The 24,060-nt window shown below is 49.8% G+C and overlaps 6 protein-coding genes across 9 annotated transcripts; 2 read left to right on the top strand and 4 right to left on the bottom strand.

Moving 5' to 3' along the window:
* Positions 1-1,618: 1,618 nt before the first annotated feature.
* On the bottom strand, positions 1,619-3,358 carry FVEG_11471 (histone H1/5). 2 transcript variants are annotated; one of them, XM_018900740.1, is made up of 5 exons: positions 3,070-3,358; positions 2,984-3,010; positions 2,796-2,818; positions 2,296-2,698; positions 1,619-2,243 (listed from the first exon to the last, which is right to left on the bottom strand). In XM_018900740.1, the coding sequence occupies exons 1-5, from the start codon at positions 3,124-3,126 to the stop codon at positions 2,103-2,105; spliced, it is 651 nt and encodes a 216-aa protein (XP_018759067.1). In that variant the 5' UTR covers positions 3,127-3,358; the 3' UTR covers positions 1,619-2,102. The 2 variants fall into 2 exon arrangements, with proteins under 2 accessions (XP_018759067.1, XP_018759068.1); XM_018900741.1 differs by having other exon boundaries at positions 2,796-3,010.
* Positions 3,359-5,690: 2,332 nt separating this feature from the next.
* On the top strand, positions 5,691-11,139 carry FVEG_11470 (hypothetical protein). Of its 2 annotated transcripts, XM_018900739.1 has the most exons (5): positions 5,691-7,410; positions 7,460-7,898; positions 7,954-9,173; positions 9,228-9,715; positions 10,715-11,139. In XM_018900739.1, exons 1-4 carry the CDS (start codon positions 6,040-6,042, stop codon positions 9,312-9,314), a joined length of 3,117 nt encoding a protein of 1,038 aa, XP_018759064.1. In that variant the 5' UTR covers positions 5,691-6,039; the 3' UTR covers positions 9,315-9,715; positions 10,715-11,139. The 2 variants fall into 2 exon arrangements, with proteins under 2 accessions (XP_018759064.1, XP_018759063.1); XM_018900738.1 differs by lacking the exon at positions 10,715-11,139 and having other exon boundaries at positions 9,228-10,261.
* Positions 9,244-10,816, bottom strand: FVEG_17034 (hypothetical protein). Of its 2 annotated transcripts, XM_018906275.1 has the most exons (3): positions 10,728-10,816; positions 10,560-10,675; positions 9,244-10,501 (listed from the first exon to the last, which is right to left on the bottom strand). In XM_018906275.1, the coding sequence occupies exon 3, from the start codon at positions 10,225-10,227 to the stop codon at positions 9,817-9,819; it is 411 nt and encodes a 136-aa protein (XP_018759066.1). In that variant the 5' UTR covers positions 10,228-10,501; positions 10,560-10,675; positions 10,728-10,816; the 3' UTR covers positions 9,244-9,816. The 2 variants fall into 2 exon arrangements, with proteins under 2 accessions (XP_018759066.1, XP_018759065.1); XM_018906274.1 differs by having other exon boundaries at positions 9,244-10,675.
* On the bottom strand, positions 11,010-14,495 carry FVEG_11469 (hypothetical protein). Its single transcript, XM_018900737.1, has one exon. It carries the CDS (start codon positions 12,716-12,718, stop codon positions 11,693-11,695), a length of 1,026 nt encoding a protein of 341 aa, XP_018759062.1. The 5' UTR covers positions 12,719-14,495; the 3' UTR covers positions 11,010-11,692.
* A 962-nt stretch (positions 14,496-15,457) lies between these two features.
* FVEG_11468 (asparaginyl-tRNA synthetase) lies at positions 15,458-18,378 on the top strand. The gene is made up of 3 exons (XM_018900736.1): positions 15,458-16,011; positions 16,063-16,237; positions 16,297-18,378. The coding sequence occupies exons 1-3, from the start codon at positions 15,734-15,736 to the stop codon at positions 17,440-17,442; spliced, it is 1,599 nt and encodes a 532-aa protein (XP_018759061.1). The 5' UTR covers positions 15,458-15,733; the 3' UTR covers positions 17,443-18,378.
* A 4,049-nt stretch (positions 18,379-22,427) lies between these two features.
* Positions 22,428-22,615, bottom strand: FVEG_17033 (hypothetical protein; the record flags this gene model as incomplete). The annotated part of the gene is made up of 2 exons (XM_018906273.1): positions 22,428-22,463; positions 22,532-22,615. The coding sequence occupies 2 exons, from the start codon at positions 22,613-22,615 to the stop codon at positions 22,428-22,430; spliced, it is 120 nt and encodes a 39-aa protein (XP_018759060.1).
* Between the last annotated feature and the right edge of the window lie 1,445 nt (positions 22,616-24,060).

Genomic DNA, 24,060 nt, shown 5'->3' with positions numbered 1-24,060 from the left:
CAGCGCAGCGCAGATGAGACAGACAAGACGATGGTGGATTTCTTGAGGTTAACGAAGCACAGTGGAGGTCTTGTAGGCAAGGCAAGGTACTGTAGATAGGTAGATAGGTACGGAGTAGCCTTGTGAGGAAATGACGGGAGGTTCAGGCGTAACACAGCGCAGCAAGTGCCCCCCGGAACGATCGGTCAGGAGCTGGAGGGGGACGTCGCAGCAAGGCGCACACAGCCTGAAGTGTTGCTTGTACCAAACGAGGTCTTGAGTCACTTGGGGGAAGGAAAAGAAATCTGGCGATGCCACTTAAGAGGCGTCCAAAGTGGGCTGAAGTCGTCAGCGCCTTCAGGCCCCAGGGTCAATATCTTATCGCTAACGGTGCCTGGACCCAGCACAGAATCGAGTCACTTTCAGGGAGATGAACCGTCCGTGGCACGAATCAGAAACCTATCTTAGGCAGGACAGGATAGGACAGGACAGGGGAGAGAGGCAACGAACAGAGTCAGTCAACTCAAGAGAATGAAACAGAACGAACAGGCGATGATCATTGACGGGCATGAAGAAGCACGGGCCAGCCGGGAGCTTACGAGGGGCAGAAATACTGCTGACGTTGGGCATTGTGAGGTGGTCCCTACAAGCACGATACGTACTGTCACAGCTCTTCGCTCGGTAATCTGTGCTGCAAGGAAGTACAGGTACGAGCGTTTGTTTAAGCTTCACATAGGTAGGTTGGGACCTGAGGCACGTGAGTCGTGACGACAGGTAGATAGGTACTGTACCTATCTGGAGCTGAAATGTCTCATCTCACGCCCCGGACAATACGGTTTCGGAATAGACGCTGAGATCCAATGTGTGTGTGTCTTGCTAACTATGTGCGAAGAGTACTGTAAGCTTCATATCTTAGCCCTATTGGTAATTAAATGAGTTACCGTATCATCTGTAAAAGGCACTCTTTACCGAAACTCCTCTAAGTATTCCTAAGTATTCTCCTACTCAGGTCTTCAGCATGAGCTACCTAGACTTGAGAGGTGAGTTGTCCTTCTAAAGAGACACCACGGGTGCCAGCACAAAAGTTTCAGGGTTCCACTTTTCTCGACTACAATTCCTTACACCCAGGTCAGCGACACACTCAACCATGATATGGCGGCGACCGGAGTGCCAACACCTCAGCCAAGGCAAGATGACAGCCAGTTATGATGAATGACTAGAAAGCTCTTGTCTCGAAGCAACAATTCTATTGTGGCGAGTAAGGCTTGGAATGTGCACTCGCGCTTAAGAAACTAACTGCGAATACGAATATACTTTACGGATACTGAGACTCACTTACACGCAGGACAAGGCTGACGCGTAAATGCTCTACGGTTTCAGACCACCAACAGGCAACTATCGTCTTAGATTGCGCTCATTTCATACATACACATCCAAACTCAAAGAGTTAGAAGAAGCTCAAGACCGCCTTTTTCCTCCACGTAGTCTGTTGTTTCGTTCGTCAGTCAGAACATGTTGGCGACCCACGTGAAACACCCCTGGCAAAGGCTGAGTCGAGACACGCTTCACTTCAACCCACGTCAACAAGCCCTAAGACAGCGTGTCACCTAAACGCGCTCGCTCATACCTCACAGGATATCCGAAAATCATTAATTATCATAGAATCACGAGGAATTTTGAATATTGTTCATTGCGTGGTTCAAATAGAATAACTGAAAACAGCGACAGTGGTATGTATAATTGCAAGCAACCAACCCTTCCTCACCCACAACCGAGACTTTTGCCCCCTCCAAAGACACGCCGACCGTCCCCTCCAGCATTGTTTCAAACCATGACACACCGTAAGAAGACTCTGTCATGTCATACAAGATAACACAGGGGACAAAATCGCATAGAAATGACCCTCACTTCTAGTGTACCACCTCCAACATAATGAGATGGCTGAGGGTAGAATCATACAGACGCGACTCTCCGCGTGCACGTATAAACAAACAGCCGATAATCCCGCGCTCCGAACCAAACCATCGAAATACCAGTAGCCGTACTTTCCGTACCCTTGCCGTGAACAGATCCTTTAACGCCATGGCCGTCATTAATTAAAGTCCAATACTGCTCAGCGTCATTTACGCCTTGGCAGCGGCCTTCTTGGGTGCTGCCTTCTTAGGTGCAGTAGTCTTCTTTGGGGCTGCTGTCTTGGGGGTCTTGGTGACGCGACCTGTCTTTGTCTTTGTGAGAGCGGTCTCGGGCTTCTCAGCCTTGTCGGCCTGTGTAGAATGTTAGAGGATGTGGTACAAGAGCAGCTAAGTCAACACGTACCTTCTTGGGAGCTGCAGGCTTCTTGGGGGCAGCGGGCTTCTTGGCAGTAGCAGGCTTCTCAGCCTTCTCGGCCTTCTTCTCGGTGGTCTTCTTCTCAGCGGCAGCCTTCTTGGGGGGGGCAGCCTTCTTCTCGGTAGCAGCCTTCTTGGGGGCGGTGGGCTTCTTAGCGGCAGGCTTCTCAGCGGCCTCCTTCTTCTCGGCAGCAGGCTTCTTAGGAGCAGCGGGCTTCTTAGCCTCAGGCTGCTTCTTGGCGAGCTTGGTACCACCGGAAGGACCCTTAGGCTGCTCAAAGACACCCTTGTCGACACCAGCCTTCAAGGCCTTGTTGAAGAGAGAGTCGAACATATTGTCGGTGACATTGAGAGTGTTGTTGGCCTTGACATACTTCTTCAATGATTGACGGCTGCGTGGCGAGTCAGCACTTGGTGGGAAAAGAGGGAAGGGAAAGGCGACAACGTGAATGTGTTGCGCGACGAGGGAAAATGAAAAATGAAGCTTACCTAGAGCCCTTTCGGTCCTTGAGCTGTTGGTTGCAAAGAAAGCGCATTAGTGAGTGAAAACGAATGAAGAGAGAATGAGTTAAGTAAAATAGTCGGGCGGGCGCGTGGCGATAGCCTCATCCGCGACCGAAGACTGAGTGCGCGATGGTGGACGCGACATGGATGGGGAGCTTTCAAAATTCACATACGTTGACAATGGCATCAGTGATCATGTCCTGAGATTAAATGTTAGCTACCAGTCGAGAAGAAATATCTCGAGACTGAATGAACTCACCTGATAGCTGGCGTGGCCAGACTTCTTGGGAGCGACGGCAGCGGCTTTGGGAGGCATTGTGGAGGATTGTGTGGGTTGAGATGACTTGAATAAAGACGTGTAGTTGAGACGATGAATGAGACGCGACAAAGACGTTTATAGAGATTGAAGGCTTTGGAAGACGTTTATAAGAGACTGGAGAGCAAACGACGAGTAGAACTATCTTGGTCGGGCGCGTGGAGGGGACGGGTCATGTTTATATATTGGGCGGGGGCAGAGCGCAATCACTCTCCTCCCCAAGCTCTCCTGCTCCTGCGCTGCTCTCCTCTTACATCTTTGCAACTCTCCCGTCTTGCTCACCTGCCATAGGCCCACTTGCCCCGATTGGGAGGAGGGGCATTTCAAAGCGCCACACTAAAAATGCGTATGCACACTTAGCACCCGCTGGCATGCCATTGCACAAAACAGCGCACAAGAGCGACAAGATCTTCATTAGAACACGTGAACTTTCTTATCGCGCTTCTGGATTGGCCGAAGCTTGCTGCATAACTCACAATCTCTTGCACTATTTGGGTCCAGCCACACCCAAGCTCATCAAAGTTAGAGAGATGCCAAGCCTGGACCCTCCGAGATATGGCACTTGAGAAAATGGGGCACCCAAAAATGCCAAAATAATCCTGGGCAAGTGACCATTTTTCTGATTGGCCAGCCCAGACATCACCTCGGGTGAGGTGTACCTCTGTGTGATCTAGAGTCTGGCAAAATGCGAGCGCAACTCATGCCCCCGAGCATCCATTTCCCTCGATTCTCTCGCTTCTTCGACGACCATTGTCCAAGAGATGAATGACTCGATTCCTTTGTCTTCTTGCCAGTCTCGGGCAATCTTTTGCGTTCCAAATTAGGTGGAGGATTCGCTGACTTGTTGCGACTGATATATGAGGCTTCCTTCGCGCTCGAGAACCGTTGAGCGGCCATTGAATGAGCCATGCTCGTTGTCGCATTCCGATTTACGACTCTTACAGTGATGAATATGCTCCTGTGAAGCTTTTTAGTGCCTTTCTAAGAAACAGCGACCACGATAGTGTAATTTCTACGTTGTTCCGGTTTGATTCCATAACTATATGATCCATATCGCTCAAAGTCACTCCCAAGCGCATTTCTCAACATTGCGCGTCGTTTCTGAAGCTATCCGCATCCCACCACTGTCTAATCGTTAAACCACCACACACCACACTACAAGCCAATTTTGCATCATTTAGTCGTCGGAAAGTATGCGGATGCAAATTGAGTACATTTTTACTTTTTTTCGTTGAAAAAAATATCACCATCGGCTCTTGAGAGGGCGAAGATGTTGCATCACGACTTACACGGTCGGAGGCGTCAAAGGAGCAACACAGAATGGTGAATAGTCCACGATTCGCATTCACACATGTCATGATCTCTCATTTAGGTGCTTTTTTCGATCTCTACTTCGTTATTTTCTTCTATTTGATGACTTTTACTTGTTTATATTATATTTCCCTGCACTTATCGTAAACTACTCAATGTATGTATGTTGTTCATACTCAGCCAAGCGGGTGAGACAGATCTGACTTGGGGCATTTACAATTCTTCTTCGTTCTAAATTGGTATTTGACTTATTTACAACACTTAAGGAGGGAGAAGGTCAACATCTCACAACCTCATCGTAACAATGTTACCAGCCACTTGAGGATTTACCTCAGGCTTCATCGTCGCAATTAACGCGTTACGTCAAGTGAGGGGCAGGACGTGGCATCATGAGAGCTTGCGCCCAACTCAACAGCCTTATCGTCTGGGCACTAAATCATATAAAACATACGCCAACTTTGTATATATCTGGCTATCTCAATATGCGGTTTATTGACCTTGATTTGAGCTCTGTAGTCTACATTGTTTTTGCTCTCCGCTATATTAGTGATCAGGACGTGATTATACACCCTACCCGATCGCGGACTTCTCATGGCATAGCTTGGGCTTGTCTCCAAACAGTAACACTATTGATTCGTTTATGGGTCTGTTTTTTCGAGAGTCAGTGTTTTCTTCATTTGAGTTTCCGGTGGAGGGTTCCCTGCACTCTGCAACGATCTTTATCTTGGTTTCTGACAACAGAGCTTATCAGTGAATCTCAATATGATAATACTATATCTGTCACTACGACAGCCAGTACAACTTCTACAATGACAACAAGAATAGTGAAACAGCAGATAGGGGTATGAAACAAATTAGAAAGAGGAAGTACTCTCAAGTGCTCCCACGAGCTTGCAAGAAAACGGTACAGTTACACAAAAGCCAACGACTTTACAGGTGTAGGTTAGCATTAACACAGGGGCCGGGTTCCCTCCCATGTTGAGCATGGCAAGCAACTTTGCTACTCTTCATATTATTCTAGAAGCCCCTGCTATGTACTCACACACAAAATCGTTTACACAGCTGTTGAGCGAGACCTGTGGCATTATATCGTTGGTTATGCGCATCATTACTTACACTTATCTAGTGCTATGTTGAAGTATCACATGACCCGTCTTATAGATCACAGTCCACATGCACAGTGCATGTTTAATTTATACTCCAAGCTTTACCAATCAGAGTAAGGTGGGACACGGAACACGATCGCCCAGAATGTCCAACCGGAAGGTGCACCAGAAAAGGCCAGCGAGGCAGGCAGGACACCTATCATCAACGATAGCATCTCGATTCTGCTCATCAAATCCTCGGTGAAGAAAAAAAGAAGATCTTCAGCTTGGGTGCGGACTTGGGAGACCATGTTCTTGATTTTCTGCATATAATTTCCTTGTCGAATTCTCTTGTCTCATGTTATTCAAGCTTTAGCTACCGCCTTCCATCATCGTACCTTACGGACGGTACATTTCATTGCCCCACGTCTCCTTTACTGGGCACACGCTCATCCGATAGATCAATACTCGTCCTCGATACTTTCTTCCCTTTCGCTTCCCGAGCCTCAACGTCGCAATGGCCGACTACGCTCAGTACCACGCTCTTGGACACGGCGAGGTTATCGACCCCAATGATCCTAACCGAACATCTCAACCCTCTGCGCAACAGTTCCAACCGCCAATCGCTCCCTCACCTTACCAACAACAAGCATCCCCATATGGATCACCCCAATATCTTGGAGGCCAGCAAGCGCCTCCTCCTATGACTGGCTCTCCCGCACCAGCTCCTGGATACGGTTATGCACCTCCTCAGGCTCAGGCTCCTCCAGGCCAAGCTCCTCCACCACAAGATGCTACACTGGCCGCTCAGCTTGGTGGAATGAACTTGGGAGATGGACATGGCACAGCGAGAAGGAAGAAGAAGGATCGTCATGCATACCATACCGTTGAACCTACCGGTTCCTCGCAAGCCTTCAATGGCATGCCTCCCCAGGGGACCTCGGCTACACAGTTCCTCGACAGCGTCCCTGGCGGTCCCGGTTTTGGAGGTCAATTTGGAAGCCCCCAGGGAACTCCCCAGATGCAAAGTCAGAGCCAATTTAGTGCGCCAGTTAACCCGGCATTTGGTCCTGGTCCTGTTCCTGGAACACCCGGTGTCGGCGAGGGCCTCGGTACAGCCTCAGTGTCTACCAGCGGACCCAAGGGAGTGTCACCTGACGACATGCCCAGCGTACCGGCCTCGCGAGATGCTATCCAGCAGTACTACCTCAAGAACGTCTATCCCACCTTCGAACGACATGTCCCTCCTCCCTCGACCGTTTCCTTTGTTGCCTACGACCAGGGCAACTCGTCACCGAAGTACACTCGACTCACACTCAACAACATCCCCACTACTCAGGACGCTCTGCAGGCTACCGGTCTTTCTCTGGGACTCTTGCTGCAGCCGCTAGCTCCTCTGCAGGCTGGAGAAGCCGAAATTCCTGTCCTCGACTTTGGTGAACCTGGACCCCCACGATGCAGACGATGCCGAGCTTATATGAACCCCTTTATGATGTTCCGTTCAGGTGGAAACAAATTTGTCTGCAACCTCTGCGCATATCCCAACGATACTCCTCCCGAATATTTCTCTGCGACCAACCCACAAGGTGTCCGAGTTGATCGTGACACTCGACCCGAGCTTCACCGAGGAACTGTAGAGTTTGTGGTGCCTAAAGAGTACTGGACCAGGGAGCCCGTGGGATTGCGATGGTTGTTCCTTATCGATGTAACCCAAGAATCCTACAACAAGGGTTATGTTGAGGCTTTCTGTGAGGGTATCCGTGTTGCTCTATATGGTGGTGAAGATCAAGAGTTGGATGAGAATGGAGAGCCGAAACGTAGGATACCAGAAGGTGCCAAGGTTGGATTCGTCACGTACGACAAGGACATTCACTTCTACAATGTCAACGTAAGTCAAAGATGATACTTATACTGTCGCTTTTACTAACTGTCTACAGCCTGCCCTGGATCAAGCTCAGATGATGATCATGCCTGACCTTGAGGACCCCTTTGTGCCCCTGAGTGAGGGACTCTTTGTTGACCCATATGATTCCAAGGATGTGATCACATCTCTGCTTACTAGGCTTCCGGATATGTTCTCTACCATCAAAAACCCCGAGCCCGCCCTTCTCGCCGCCCTGAACTCAGCACTTGCCGCCCTCGAGGCGACAGGAGGTAAGGTTGTGGCATCATGCTCTGCGCTGCCAACATGGGGCCCTGGTCGTCTCTTCATGCGTGACAATGGTAATCACCCTGGAGGTGAAATCGACAAGAAGCTCTACACAACTGAGCACCCGGCCTGGAAGAAGGTTGCTGAGAAGATGGCTGCTTCCGGTGTCGGTGCTGATTTCTTCCTTGCTGCTCCTTCTGGTGGTTATCTTGATATTGCGACTATTGGTAGGCCCAGTCCTTCAAAGTGTCATGAACTCATGCTAAGCTAATTTTTCTCTAGGTCATGTTTCCTCAACCACTGGCGGAGAGACCTTTTACTACCCTAACTTCATCGCTGCGAGGGATAGCCGAAAGTTATCACTCGAGATCTCACACGCCGTGACCAGAGAGACTGGTTTCCAAGCTCTTATGAAGGTCCGATGCTCTAACGGCCTCCAAGTCTCGGGCTACCATGGCAACTTTATCCAACACACCTTTGGTGCCGACTTGGAAATTGGTGTTATTGATGCTGATAAGGCAATGGGTGTCAGCTTTAGTTACGATGGCAAGCTGGATCCCAAGCTTGATGCTCACTTCCAGTCTGCCCTTCTCTATACAACGGCTTCAGGCGAGCGACGCGTGCGATGTTCAAATGTTATTGCCAGCGTTACGGAAACCTCCAAGGAATCGGGTGCGCGTGAACAGGGTATTCGTGAGTGCCTCAAGTTTGTTGATCAGGACGCTGTCATTGGTATGCTTGCAAAGGAAGCCAGCTCGAAGTTGGCGACTACATCAAGTAACCTCAAGGATATCCGTCACTGGCTAAGTGAGAAGGCTATCGACGTTCTCGCCTGCTATCGAAAGCATGCCGCTCAGCAGCATCCTCCAGGACAGCTTGTCATGCCTGAGCGATTAAAGGAGTACTGTATGTACCTTCTTGGTCTCCTCAAGTGCCGAGCACTCAAGGGAGGTGTCGAGAACTCAGACCGCAGAGTCCACGAGATGCGGATGCTTCGTTCTATGGGTGCTCTCGAGCTGAGCCTGTATCTGTACCCCCGAATGATTCCTATCCACAACCTCGCACCTGAAGAGGGCTTCGCCGACCCCGAGACAGGCCATCTCAAGATGCCCCCTGCGATCCGCACATCATTCTCACGAGTCGAGCCTGGTGGCGTGTATCTGGTTGACAATGGCCAACAGTGCCTCCTTTGGTTCCACTCACAGACTTCTCCTAACCTCATCTCTGATCTGTTTGGTGAAGACAAGGACTCCCTCAAGAGTCTTGACCCCTACACATCAGCTCTACCACTGCTAGAGACTCACCTCAACGCTCAAGTCCGCAACATTATCGAGTTCCTCCGAACGATGCGTGGCTCAAAGGGTCTCACTATCCAGCTCGCTCGACAAGGGATTGACGGCGCCGAGTTTGACTTTGCCCGTATGCTCGTGGAAGATCGTAACAACGAGGCTCAGAGTTACGTGGATTGGCTGGTACACATTCACAAGGGTGTTCAGTTGGAGGTAAGTTTCATCTAATCATGACTTGTCAACAGAAAGGTCTAACATGCATTGTAGCTGAGCGGGCAACGTAAGAAGGAGGGCGAGGAGCACACGGCGGCAAGCTTGTCAAACTTTGCAGGCTTGAGACCAGCTTATTGGTAGTTGAAAAAGTCCAGCAGCTTAATAGAATCGGATCTTGATAACAGCGGTCGTTTATCATATGGAGTAATGTAACAGAAACAAGCAAAAGACTTTGGTGGGGAAGACAGGGTGAGAGGACAGATGATGATTTGGTTAACAGGTAGCGGGTAGCACGAACACACCGACACATTATCGTCGAGTCCATCTCAGTCTTGTCACGGACACTGTCCTTCCTGTCTGTTGCACGATACATGTGTCCATCCGTAACATGGAAGACACTCAAGTATACAGTTTACACCGCAACATTGTATTCATGCTTGTCTTTAATGTTGCAAAGACAATAGAGCAAGGCTGGCTGTATGTGTTTCTCCCTTGCAGGAAAAGACACTCTGTTGTCACCTCGCCAATCTCTTTTTCAGGCGGTCAGTCAGATTTTTGTGTTACTGCATCTCGCCTCTTTGCATGACTCTCCTCCGCATGACTCCTCTGAAACAAAAACCCTCCCCCACTTTAGAGTTTGTTTTTACTCTCCTTTTTTATTATTATAGTCTATCCTTAACTTTCTGTGTATGTATGCACCCTTCACCGTTCTTTGCGCCTCGTGGAAAAGGGTCTGCGATGTAACGAGATGCTGATGTCGTGTAATGGTGTCGCAATCGAGATTTGTGCAACAGTCCGAGAAGAGGGAGCAATGTTTATTTGACAAAGTTTTGGATACAAGATTTGAAGAGGCGGTGGAGAAGGGAACACAGAGATTGAGATGCATATGTACGGAGTACAGCTGGAGACAACATGTTACAAGCCCATGGGGAAGCATATCATACGTACGTGTTGTATGTAACTCGAAACCCTTGCTTGCCAATGTCTCGTCTTGTTCATCAGATAGGTTCTCTGCGGGACATGATCTGCCGCTAGTAAAGTACTGTACTCCCATGATCGTCGACGTGCATTTGCGTCTGTTTCTGCTGCAGTTGTCCAAGCCAAGTTGAGTGTAGTCTTCTTTTCCCCTGCGGCTATCCGCGGCTAAAGGTTCGCCTGTCGTTACACGCGAGGCTGAACTTCAAGCGCTTCATGATATACGTATATATCTTTGATCGATGAGTTGTCGGGGGCTTGACTCAGGGGGGTGCGTTATCTTGCATTGGTATTTTGATGATCGTGTTGAGATCACTGCTGAATCCTCAATTACCCCTTCAGAAGATATATTCCTGTCGTCTGTAGTCAGCCTCATATGATTCAAGATTAATTAGGCTACCTAGATATGACCTATCAAGTTGACTCGTATGTTTGAAAGTCATCCAATCTTCTGAGCCACGTCAGGTCAAGTCTCTGCCTGCACACAAACATCCGAGGAAACTTGGGAGAAGCAAGTCCGAACAAGTCTAAACTTAATACTCAGCCCTGACATTTGTTTCGTTTAGAAAAGTACGCTACCTATCGATCCTCCGGCTGCTTCGGGGGTACCCGCATGTACGTTGTGACTACAGTGCAAGGCAGGGTTCAACTACGTTCGAAGAGAGCTGATAGGTGGGTCATATGAGACGAATAGTCTTGCGTATCTAAATCACCCTCTTTAGTTGAAACAGAAGGGATTCAGCAAGGGAATGTTTCTTCCAATGAACCCTAGCATCCAGATACCGTGCCTTTGAATCTCAGTGCTTGAGGACCGATAGGGTGGTCACATCTCAGCCTGACTAGGGTCTCGGCCGAGTTCATCCCACATCCAACCCTCGAGCGACATTGTAGATCGAGGCTGTGAAAGGGCATGCAGTGTGTCCGTGTGCGACATGAGATAGCAACAAGATTACTTAAACAGCTGAGCTAAATATATATGTGACACACCCAACGCCGATACCATCATTTATTCGTCGTGATACAGGAGCCCGACAGGGCCACTTGTAGATCGGGAATCAATAAGGCGCCAGACACAACCCCCGAACACCAAGAAAAAGAAATTCCTTGTCAAATGACCACAACCAACAATAGCAAAGAACCAACATGACTCCTGTAACACTGCGTATACCCTGACTTCGTCTGGTTTCTGTTCCGTAGATTCCTCATCCATTGCATTGCCTCATAATTGGCCTTAGACGATTGGTCGTTGAGGTTGGTATCGTAGTTGCCCTATGCGCTCGCTGACTTTTCGTCGTTCCTCCGTTGACCGCCAGAATGCGGGAAAGTACAGTCAAAATAAAACAAAAAAAAAAAAAGAAACGTTTCGCAAGGGTCCCGCCAAGTCGGTCGGCCTCAAAAAATGACTAACTCTTAGAGTCATCATAGGCTCATCTTCCTGAGACAAGTTTTCTTTGTCGACAAACCCGACTCAAGTTTTCCGCTGGTACGGCTCTCGAGTTGGCAAGCCGTGTTCTGGAATCTGTCTCAGATTGATACAAACTAAATCATGTTGTAATCATGTTAAGTCCATATCGTGGGTCAGGCTGTCGCAGAACTCTGTCGACCTCACTCGCACTAAAGACGTGCTCAAAAATTTCACGATCAGCGGGAGCACTACTGTGGCTTTTACTTGACCCAGACGAGCTGGAGGATCCAGTTCTAGATTTGCCCTTGTTCTCCTTCTTGGTAATCTCGTCCATGATGTGGCGCATTGTGCTTTGTAGGGGGTCTTCAAAGACGAAGACAACGTAGGCAAACTGTCCTCGAAGGTCGGGATCGAAGAGCAATACATCCCGCCAGAGCTCTGCCAGCTCTTGGGGAGGATTGCGGTAGCCATTGCCCAAGCCAAAGTCCCCAATGACAACACGGTCATATCCGTTGTAAAGACAGATACGGAGAGCTCCGCGAAGCTTGTCACGAGTCATCTCACGTTCCTCTGCAAAAGAGTACTTGAGCCCGTTGTCTTTGAGTTTGGGCCATCGGGTTGGTGGTACCGACACGACGGGTAGGTCAAACCAGCTCTCCAGCCTGTCGTAGCGGTCATGCGGTCCACGGCAAACCACAACAGCATCAGATAAGATGCCACCCTGCGATGGGATCGGGTAGTTGTTGGGTTCCGGCGAGTTCGGCCATGGCGTGTTCAATGTGGCTGAGAGGTTACTTCGGCGGCACAACTTCTCCTCATATCCGACGCATCCAGTTTCCCAGTCACCACCGGGCCTCCGTTCATTCGCAGCGCATATGAACGGAATCCGCACTCGAGGACCTCCCATAGCCTCGCTTTGTTGTGTATCCATGGCTGCATATGTCAATGCCTTCATGACTGGGTCTCCCACTTCGATTCTGAAGGAGGGTGGCCGAGTCGTAGGCTTCTGACGCTGAATGGCGAGTTGCATGATGGGCTGTCTATAGAGGTAGGAGTATGGTGGGAAAACTTCTCCGTAGTTCTTTTTGACAAGTGGAATGAAGTTCCTCTTGGTATCAGCTGCGACCTCTGAAGGCCGCACCCGGCTGGATCTTGGAGGAGCCATGATGAAGGTGTTGGATGTGTGAGTAAGCAATACAGATTTGTGCTGCTTTAAACAAGCTTGTAGTCAAGGCGCTATCAAACCAATGACGCCAATAGTGAGAGAATAAGTGCCAAGTTTGAGATGCCTAGCTTGGTGAGGAAGAGCAGTGAAAGTGAGTGGCAGTGGGTTGATGAGGTCTGAAGGGCTGGGAATAAGGACTACGATGGAGGGCAGGGAGGTCTTATATGGACACTCGGCCGTGAGTCTGAGGAAACAACACGGCGGAGGAATCTGTCACCGGACATGATCCAAGGGCTCATATTCTGGTTGACTGGCTTCTCCGGGACAAGCGAGTGAGGGAGGGATGGGCACTGGGCTGTGTGACCCAACATGTGCAAGATCTGAACCACTTGTTTAGAACAGACTCGGCCTGAGGCGAGGCAACAAGCCAAAGAATGAGCAGAAGAAAAACAGACCAGCATCACTTTATGGGTACGGCAAGACTTGGGTGCCAAAAACGGGACGTTTCGCTTGACAACATGACCTAGCAGGCATATAGGTCTTGTACAGACAAGTTTAGGATGTACGAGCTGCAAATGGTACAGGGCAGCTCGAAAAAGCAAATGCAGGGCCAGACGAATCAAGACAAGACATAAGAAGGGACAAGAAAAGGGCCCATCAGAGGGCTCAGGGACTGGGAACCACGTATCGTAGTCGACCGGGGATCTGTGCCGTACCAGATCGCAGCCCACCATCACAGGCGTACAGTGCAGTAGGGGCACCAACATCCAAGTTGACGGAACCAGGGTGGGCTACACTGAGCCTCCAATATCGGGAACCGTGGAGCATCTGCAAGATCTCACGGAGACACAGGCGGCGCCGCCATCTCAAGACGGAGGTAGCAACCACGCTGGTTGGGCTGTTTGACGACAAGGACCATAGAGGAGGATGATCTTTATCGGCGAGCCTGAGACAGAACTGGCCGGGACATTGTTGCGAATCAAGATCTGTGGCACCCTTTCATCTCGCCTGGTGGAAGCTTGTGTCCAAGCGGATACCCAGGGCGGCGGACCAAAACCAACTTGTGAGAGAAAGAGACAAAAGAGGGTGAAGTGTGGATGTGATTGTGATTGTGGGGTGATTTGTGACGACGAGGCTCAGCTAAGCTATGGGGGCCCGAGAAAATGGAAAAGTGAAGAAAAGGGTACGGAGTAGTAGTCTAGGATTGGTATGGGTATCGGAGAAGTGACTGACGGCATCGACAAGGTCGATTCATGCGTTCATTGATTGTGTGCGGGCGGGTATCCCAGCTAGCCTCATCAAGTACATACTGTACCTAAGGTAGATATGTACAGGATCCGTAGATACATACTTGTACAGCCAGTTCTGTACGATAGGGATTCCCACATGCTGGGGCTGGCTGGGTGCAGAGTGCGCAATCGATCGGTTCAAGATGTGAGACATGGAAAACCGCATAAAACCCAGTCACGATGCCTGGGCTGAGACAGGGCTGGTACCGGGGCAAGATGCTACTGTATGCTACCTAGAGTGCGGGAGGTTGCGGTGTGGGCTGCTTGCTTTTTCTTGGGCCGAATGATGTCGGGGTCTGTCTCTTGTTTTGGTGTAAGGAAATCGGTGAGTTCGCATTTTTGGCTTCGAACTAGTCGAGAGAAACACGCTTGGTTCGATTAGGTGGGTTGGTGTCTAGCTGTGTCTCGTGAGAAGCGCGGTTGTAGAGGGTGAGTGGACGCAATATCTGATTGGATTATTGACGGGAACATGGTCACTGACGTTGGTTTGATACGATTTTCTGATTACCTAGGTATGTACAGTCCAGGCGGTGATGGACCACGGGCTGAGAGTGAGATCTCAGAGTGGATGCATGGTGCATTGCAATCGAGGTTGTTGAGGTGGAAGAGAACTTAAGAGAAGAGAATATGTCTTGAACTGGATATGAAACTGTAGTAAGGGATCCCTGAAACCGATGTGGAAAGGAAGGGGCACTGTCTGATATCTGATATCCGGGCATCCCTTCCCAAATTTCCATGTACGTATTCCCTTGTCCCTTCCTTTTCTATTCCAGCTGAGAATCTATTTTTGCCTTCCCAGTTGGCAGTTGCTTTATCGATGTGACGAAATGAGGTAAGGTAGGTAGCTCTAGCTCGATTAGCTTCAAGCGAGGAAAGCGCGTCCCGGTAGACTGGCTCGGGTCGTGCACCTGCACCTGCCTGAACAACGATACGCACACCAGGGACTAAGTTAGCCTAGCGACCCAGCAATTTGGTGAGTGTGAGGTGCGTGCGTGAGGTACCGTCTCGCTGGTAAGGCCCTTAAGGTACCGCCCGTAATAGACGATAAGGTCAAAACCACATCAAACAAACAAACAACTCTAACCTAAACCGTTTCCAAGAACCACCACACACACACACACACTGATACCTAGAGCTACAGAACTCCTAGAAGAGGTGCCTCCTCCTATGTACGTAAGGCCCCTTAGTACATACCTATCTAGGGCGTCTTGACTGTTGCAGCCAGCCACTCTGAGTTGGTCAGCATGACATCGACACCTCTACAGAGCATCCCCCGATCTCAGCTCCAACTCGTCCTAGCAAAATGGAGATCCGATGCGGTACATCTCTTTTAAGGGCCCGCCGCTTGACCAGAACGGGAGCCCAACTTCGAGCCCGCCATCCTCATTGGGCTCTGCTTTCGTATTCAATCGATAGTACCTGACACGGCAAGGCGATTAGGTTACCCTAGACCAGCCCGTGATATTTCCAAAATTTCTCCACAGCCAACCATTCTTCCATTATCCCTTGCGTTGGACGCCACGACACTACTTCAGCCCATCTCACTCACCGACAAAAGTCGTAATTATTTTTACATCATTACGCGCATGTTTCCGATTTGAGGCGGATCTGATTCCTAACATAGCAGATTCGGGCTCCATGATTGGGTGTTGAGGAAAGGCACTTCCCAGAGTTAGCTTCTGCTGCTTACATCTTAGAACGACCAACTGACTCGTCATCTCTCATAATGAGATCGTTTCGTGCATCGAGAGTGCCAAGATTGGGAAGACCAAGGCCCCAAATAAGGCCGTATGCGGTCAAGGTTCCTCCTGGCGAGTGCCAGAAGGATATCAAAACTGTGGCTGAGCTTAAAGCTTGGGGCCCATCGGCCCATGTGCCTGATGTCGAAGTTTGCGGATGGGTCAGATCAGTGCGGAAGAGCTCAGGGGTACGCTTTGTCGACATCACCGATGGATCGTCCATGCGACCTGTTCAGGTGGTCGTGGACAAGAATCTAGCCACGGAGTATGTAGGTCTTGAGTCACATATATTGACACTGGACTGACTTGTCCACAGTATGCGTCCAGGTGCAGCTGTCCGCTTAAAAGGAACATGGGTTGATGAGAGCAGAAAACAGCCTGCCATCGGTGGGACAACTCAGGCTTCGAGCAAGGGCGAAAAGTCAACAAGCTCAGAACAGCCAGAGCTTAAGGTCTCAGAGGTGGAGGTTCTCGGAGGCTCTGATCCTATGGTACGTTTATCAAGAGCATCAGGATATCACAGATTGGGCCTTTTCTTACACATACCTAGACCTATCCGATCCAGAACAAATATCAGTCCCCTGAAAGTCTTCGCACTATCTCACATCTGCGGCCAAGAACGCCTCTGAACTCAACAATGCTACGATTTCGATCAGATGCCACCGCCATACTCACACAATTCTTCTTCCATGAGCGATTTCAGCAAACGCACCCTCCTATCATTACTTCCTCTGATTGCGAGGGCGCTGGAGAAGCATTTGCTGTCAAAGCATCTTCTCCTGACGAGTTCTTCCGTGATCCCAAGTATCTGACTGTCTCTTCTCAGCTCCATCTTGAGGCTCTCGCTCAGGCGCTCGGCAACGTCTGGACCTTATCCCCAACATTTCGTGCCGAGCAGAGTGATACGTCGAGACATCTCAGCGAGTTTTACATGCTCGAGGCTGAGATGAGCTTCGTTGATAATATGGAGGAAGTCATGAACCTAGCACAGCGCATGCTGAACTCGATGACCAGTGGGTTGAAGGAGCTGAATGCTGCAAAGGAGCTTGAGCAGAACCGGGTTGACTCGAAGGAACCTTCCGAGCGCCTGGCATTTAACGACCTAGTTGACCAGGAACAACTGGATCGTCGATGGCGAGGTATGCTCACCACCAAGACATGGCCTAGAATCACGTACAGTGAAGCTCTTGAGATTCTCAAGCCTATTGCCGACCAATTTGAGCACAAGCCTACATGGGGTTCTGGTCTGCAATCGGAACATGAGAAGTACCTCGCTGAGAAGTTAGGTTACGACGAGGCCACGGATGCATACGTTCCAATCTTCATAACACAGTATCCGCGGGATATCAAGGCATTCTACATGCGCCAGTCATCCTCGTCTCCGGCTTCGGGTCTGACAGTGGACTGTTTTGACCTCCTGGTTCCTCACCTGGGTGAACTGGCTGGCGGCTCTATGCGTGAGAACCGTCTGCCTCAACTCGAGGAGAACATGCGGGCCCTTGGTCTAGAAGTTCCCAGCAAGCGCTCCGACAAGGGCAAGGAGCTGGCCTGGTATCTCGACCTGCGTCGCTGGGGTTGCCCCCCTCACGGTGGCTTCGGACTTGGTTTCGACCGACTTCTAAGCTACCTCACTGGCGTGCCCAACGTCCGTGATGTCGTCCCTTTTCCACGCCACTACCATCGATGCGACTGCTAAGCGCTGATTCGGAGTTGCACATCTCCTCTCATTTTCATTGCATCTGCCGCCCAGATATGGCCTTCACCGTCTTTCCACGCCCAACAGGACATTCTCGTTAATGCCTGCCTACCTTGGATAGCCCTCCGCCCTCAGAGATACGTCCATTTCAGCGAGCAATTCGATACTATGACTTTTTGCCGTGACACGTTGCGCACACCAAAGCAAGCGACACTTGTGTATCCCGTCAGGGCAAACGGTCACGAGATATGCACGGTCTCCTCTTTCCCGTGGAAACATGCATGGACCGCGAGTACTGTGTGACACAGCGATGGGCTCTCAGGGCATCTCAGCTGTGTGGGCTGGATACGGTGAGGAGGAGCTCCTGAGTTGACTCGGATGAGTGCATGCAGTGTTTGCACGATCTAGGTTTACTGCGCGTGGCCGACGGGGAGAGCGCTGGATCTTCCGATGGCGAGGACGAGGACGAGGGTGGGATCTGCTAGAGATCGAGACAAGGAGCTGGGGTCTTTCAGATCTCTGATTCATGTTTATATCGTCGTATCTGGGGGACTGTGTATCACTCTGTGATGGATTGGTCACGACATGATAAGCCAAAACTTAGAAAAAGCACATGGGTTTTTGTTGCTTCTGCTTGAGCTCAACTTGATCGCGAACACTGGCGATAGAGCATGATGGGGTGTACTAGATACTACCTCGTTGTTGTCTTTCGGGTTGTCTGTGGTCGTGGAACTATTGACGGGAGTGATGTGATCACTGCTACGTTAATCTTACCTGCTTGTAAGTCTGGTAATCTTCGTAGCTTGTAGGCAGCTTACTTTTCATTCCTGGAGGAACTTTCCTAGTGTGGCCTTGGCAGATCTTAATACAGTTGCTGTCTTGTATGTGCCGTGGCATGGTGTTCAAACGACTCGTTATGCCAAGAGACTACATCGAGCTCTTTAGTATCAAAGATACCATTGATGCCGTAGGTTCATAGTGAACCTTGGCTTCTGTTAATAACGGCCAATGCCTAGTGTTGCATGTGGTACGCATTCCTCCTAACTCGATGGCGGTCACGATACCTTCCGGCACAAGGTTCGACTTGGGTTCCAGAAGACCTGGCTGGTGAATAACATGCTTCCCGGATGTACAAGTGCGAATGTTGTATCGTACCTATGACGAGCAGATATGTTTTCCCTCGTTAGTCTTGTGGTGATGGAGATAACTCATGAGACTCCTCGTCAAGAACAACATCAGGGGAGCAAGAACATTAAGCCCCGTGATTATTTAGGTATATTCTACAGGTATACCCCAATAGCGGGACTGACCTACTTCGACACAGTCAATTTGGGACGACCATATACACATATACAATACCAACGATGGAGTTACTCTGTTACGACCTCTCGTGCGCCACAACGTACCTACCCTAAAGCCATCGTAACTACGACTAACATAGTCCAGTTCAACACCAAGCAAGACATGAATAGATTTCCCCGCCGAATGTCTGTAACGACAGTTCCCACATGTTTCTGGTGTTAAGAGTTTCAAGCTCGTAGCATTGCAAGAGACCACGTATCGTAATTCGAGCAGTCCATCAATTAGAAGGCACTCCTCCGGAAGTACGGCCCCCAATCAACCAGGGGTTGGAGAAGGAATCTGGATAAACGGCAACAGAGGCAGTGATAGCGCCAAACAGAAATCTGATAGCCCGAAACTCCGCCACCACGAAATCCAGCGAGAGCGAGCCAACGGCTGTGGTGCCATCCACCAGTCGTATCGCTTGTTTGCAAACCCGCGTTTCATGGGACGGCTTTGACGGCACGGAGCAGGGCATACAAACCACCGAATGAGGAGTGGGAGAGTGGGTGGCTAGCGGTGGAAATAAGGTAGAGGGCTTTTACCAACATTGGCAGTTGGTGATAATAAGCATATCTGTCCATCTTGCGGCGTATGCCATCATCCCGCGGCACAGCGACCCAGAGATCGTGCCGACGCAGCCGTTGAGTTAGTTATTGGGGGGTGTCTAATAAGAAGTGGACGGGTTATTTCCGCAGCTTCACCATCCGTCCGTAACTGTACTGTGCTGAAGATGGATAGAACGGCAACGCTCGGTGTAATAGCGATAATTTTACCTATCACCGTTGATATCAATGGGACTTTGACGTCCGTCCTGCAGAGAGAAAAAGAGAAGGAAATAACGGGTCTTGGAACAACAGGACTCGGCCGTGCCAAGCACCGAATCTTTCGGCCCTTTACAAGTATTACCGTTGGTCGTATTCAGTGAGTGACGGAGGGAGCAACTTGCTTCCAGAAGCATTAACTAGCAAGCCCTGATTTGGAAGCAGACTGTAATGTAATGTCCACCGTAAGCTCGAGACGTAAAACTGGTTCTCCAAATGCCTTGTACGTATAAATCGGTTATAACGGCGTCGCTGGTGCGGTGTCTCTTTATTGACTATCTCCGGTTTTGCCGGGTCCCGCGCAATCTTTTCTCTTTTCCTCGTCTCATGTCAAAATTCCATGGCCACGTCAAGTTCAGTTGAGTTAGTCAACTCTACCGCAAAAGTGCCCTGCCTTGGCTGTCCTCCACTCGACTCGCTCGATGCCTGCGAAACACGAGACACCTTAAGAGGCCGGGGGTTTCGTCTTTGTCACTTACTGCTTTGAGCAACCCCCCTCTTCAGAGTTGGAAAATAAGCTTAAGATGGATCACGGTATGGGACAGGGTTGTTTGATAGGAACTCTGTTTTCACGGCAGTCAGCGACCTTTTCAAGTATATTAATTCAGGTAAATTAGTGAGTGATCTGTTCTTTATGGTCTATGAATCATTTGCTGATCTATTGACTTTTTCTTCTTCTTTCTTTTCTCGTGTTCCATTGGCATGGAATGAGACAACGGCAAACATCAAGAAACCAAAACCACGCAAAATGGATGATCGATGCCGACTTATCCATGAGACCCCTTGTTCGGGAAATGGGCACACATTCCGTTAGATAATACAGTATCCGCTAGTGGAACCTCTGACGATAGAGGTAGGTCGTAGGTCGTAGGTCTAAGTATCGGTCGGTAACGCTTTGATCTCTCTCTCTCTCCCTCTCTCTGGTGATCCTTCATCGTAGATTTTTTTTCTTACTCTTCTCCTTCTTTTTTCTCCCTCAGTCCCCTCTTTTTCTCTCCTTGGATCCACGGATTTGTTCCATTTTCCTTCTTTCGCCCCATCATCGTGCAAACCATTTCGTCATACGTGACAAATAGCTTCATCTTGACCATGTCACCTGTTTTGCTTTATTTTTATTTTATTATTCTTCAATACGGGGGCCCATCAAGGGCAATAATTGGACTGCTGTAATTCCTCTCATCGTAACATACCCCGTCCAATCAGGTCGCGTTGGTGACCCCCTTTTCAGCCTCATCTGACAGACGGTCTGGACCCCTCGACGGACAGATTTCAGTGGTTATGCTTACCTCTATCGCTTGTTGGTTACGGGCTAGCCTGAGCTTAAAGGACACCGAGAGTCCTGTCTGCCTGCCTGTCTGAGTAAACGGCAAGGTACCATGCCATGAACTACCTTACCCATTTAGCCAAAACCGAACAAACCTGGTGCTGTCAGTACCACGCGCCCGACGCCCGCCGCCGCTTCTCGGCGTTATATCACATTCACCAACGATCCTGGCGGTGTTTTTGAGTTAAAAAAGAAAAAAGATACGCCAGGGCATCGGGTTTAACACTTTCTCATTTTTTGTGCCTCATTTTAGCTGACCCAGCTCAATAATGCATGGCGCCCAGTCCAGACTCTGACGATAAATGAGTCTCGGCGAACCTTGGCGGGGGCCAAGATGGACGGACTTTTGGCTCAAGATACCAAGCAAAGCATATGGCGTTCGCTCTAAGCGAGGCCACTGGCTCTTGTTCTAATAAAGTCCTTGGTGGCGGTGATGGCTTGGTTCGCAGCGTAGCTTTCCTTGAGGCTTGTCACGATGCAGAGTAACGTGTGATGACTTTGAGCCTGCCAAGTTGCACTAATCACTTAAACGGGTGGGTTTCTGTGGTCCATTCCTTGGATCAACAGATCACGGAACTTTTATCTGTCAGAGTTTTAACCTCATGGTTTCGGTGACAATTAAGCTTAGCATCAGGGTTTGCCGTAGTACGAGTAAGTCGATTGGGCATTTGGTGATTGGGTTCTCACCGTATTATGATGTATGGTGTCATGCTTAAGGATACCAGGTTGGCAGGCAGGCAGCACAGTGATAATATCGATGCCAGCGAATGAATCAACGTGAATATTGGGTTATCCTTTGCTGAGCCACCACATTTGACGATATAGGTTAACGTGTTAACAACCCCTTTATCTATGTACCTCAACCTTGTCGGCTGGACGGGTAGATCGGCGACACTTGGGTTATGCCATGATCCGATTACTGACTGGGGTTGGCAAAAGGTCAGAGTCACAATGGCACAGACTCGACAGAATAACCAACGTCTCGACGAGGCTGCTACCGTACACAGCAATATCTGGCAGTGGGAGACCTGTCGAGCCAATCATGGTGGTTCAAGGGATTATGATGCGATGGTTAAAACAAATAAGCATGCAGCCACCGAGCGCCAAGCTTTTTATCGGGCTGCACGGTAAAATTTTAAAAACAGAGACAAAAAGCTTCGCCCGCTGAGGGAGGGAGGGTCAGAGTTCACCATGAGCCTGTGGTGTCAGCCGAGTCATTATGGACAGGGATCTGAACGGACAGATCGGCACGCGAGAATTAGAAATATGGAGAGGCCCTGTCTAGCGCGACACCTTAAGTCCTTAACAGCACATGGGCGAGCTTCGAGATGCCGATATATCCAGATGGTGACATTGGTTAGACTCCGCCATGACGATTACAGCCGATTTCCTACCGCTATTGCTTCGGGACGTCTTGCGTGTGATTTAGAACACGACTTACACGACTCACAGTGACTGGAGTGACAACTACACAACAGCAAATCGCCTATTCACCATCACCTCTCCCTCTTGGCAGCAGAACCTCGCTTCTCCTGTCCGCGGTTAGCGGCCTCTTAGCAGGAAGCCAAGACAAATCCTTGATCCACCCGGCACCGCGAACACGCCCGGGAATAAGAATCTCAGTGAGGTGTGCCCCAGATAATGCCATTGGATTGCAATCGTAATCAGAATCAGAAACGCCCATTTTTGTTTCCGCTACGTACCACTAGACCACCCCTGCAAAGCCAAAAAGCCAAGACGGTTGCGACGGCATCTCGCAACCATACCAAGACCACATCTCGCAAGCCACGGGCTCCAATTGACGGCCAACCATGTGTCCACTGTCCTCTTTTGCGGGCTCAGGCAGGGTCTGCCTGGACGCTGAGCACATTATCTCCTCCTGATGAGCGTCGCTGCGGCCTTGGGATTGGAAGACGCGGCTACTTCTCGTCACTTGTTGCTTGTAGGGACACGCCCCAGGACGGAATGACACCCGTGCCAAGCAAGTGGCTGACAACGCTTAAATTCATGCTTAAACAGGGCGTTTTCCCTTTGCTCGAATGAGAGGCCGCCTGACCCAAGGTACCACCTGCGCCGAGCCCTGCCCGATCCGTCTTGGCAGTTGTGAAGGAATCAGTATTTTATTAATTGGGCGACTCGTAAAGTGAGAAAACGCCATTGTCTTTTCCGTGGGCGTAGACAATTTCCATGGCATCAGTGACAGTATTCTTGGCGGCATCAGCTGCTTACAAAGTAGAACCAGGCAGTTTTGCTCAACCACACAAGCATTGGCACTCTACACAAGACGCTTCACTAAAAACAACAGTGCTGCTGACTGACAAGGCTTCCCGCCGAGCCTTGGTACATACATAATCCTCACAATCCATCGTTGTTTCATCGACATGGCAATGTAATTGGAGCGTCTCGCCTGTCGTATTCCATCCTTGGTACTTGGCTGGGTTGCGGGTTAGTGTGTACCGTCCAGAGCCGATTTTCCGAGCTCAACCCTCAGACGACCAGCAGCTCAAATGGCCTTCCTCTCGCGTCAATTTCAAACAAACATGGGTCGTTGGTGCATGTATTGTCTGTACAGCCACTTCAGTACATTACATTACATCTCGGCTCTGTGACACAGCAGACTACGTAGTAGTATCCATAGGCCAAGCTTTAGATAAGTCTGAAAAAGCAGGGAGTTGGAGGCTTGAGCACTGGCACAAGACGCATGGCATGGCATATGATGCCGATCCTGATGCCTCAAGTCTCAGCACTCAAAAAATCCAACTCCCGTTCCAGCCGAGGGCGGTGACAATCAACAACTTACAGAGCAGTACATCCAGATCCAGTGGTTCACAGGGAGAGATGGTGATTCCTACAGCACATCGAAAGGGCCGTGGCTCTAGAAACACACCGAGACAGAGACGAGACATTAACAAACGCCCAGCTCGGCACAGCGGCACAGTCGACGTCATGTCCTGGGGACGTGGGGAATGGGGGACTTTGTCTCCAGCGGGGCAAAACCGCCGATTTTCCCGAGTTGACCTCGTCCCAGGCCTTCCTGTCCACTGTGACTGCTACATCGAGAGCAGTACAGAACCCGCTAATGGTCAAGATCTTGATCACTGGAACCTGTGTTACGTGTCCTGGACAATC

The sequence above is a fragment of the Fusarium verticillioides genome, chromosome 7 (genome assembly GCF_000149555.1).
Source record: "Fusarium verticillioides 7600 chromosome 7, whole genome shotgun sequence".
Lineage (NCBI taxonomy): Eukaryota > Fungi > Ascomycota > Sordariomycetes > Hypocreales > Nectriaceae > Fusarium > Fusarium verticillioides.
This window is presented reverse-complemented; position numbering and strand designations above follow the sequence as displayed.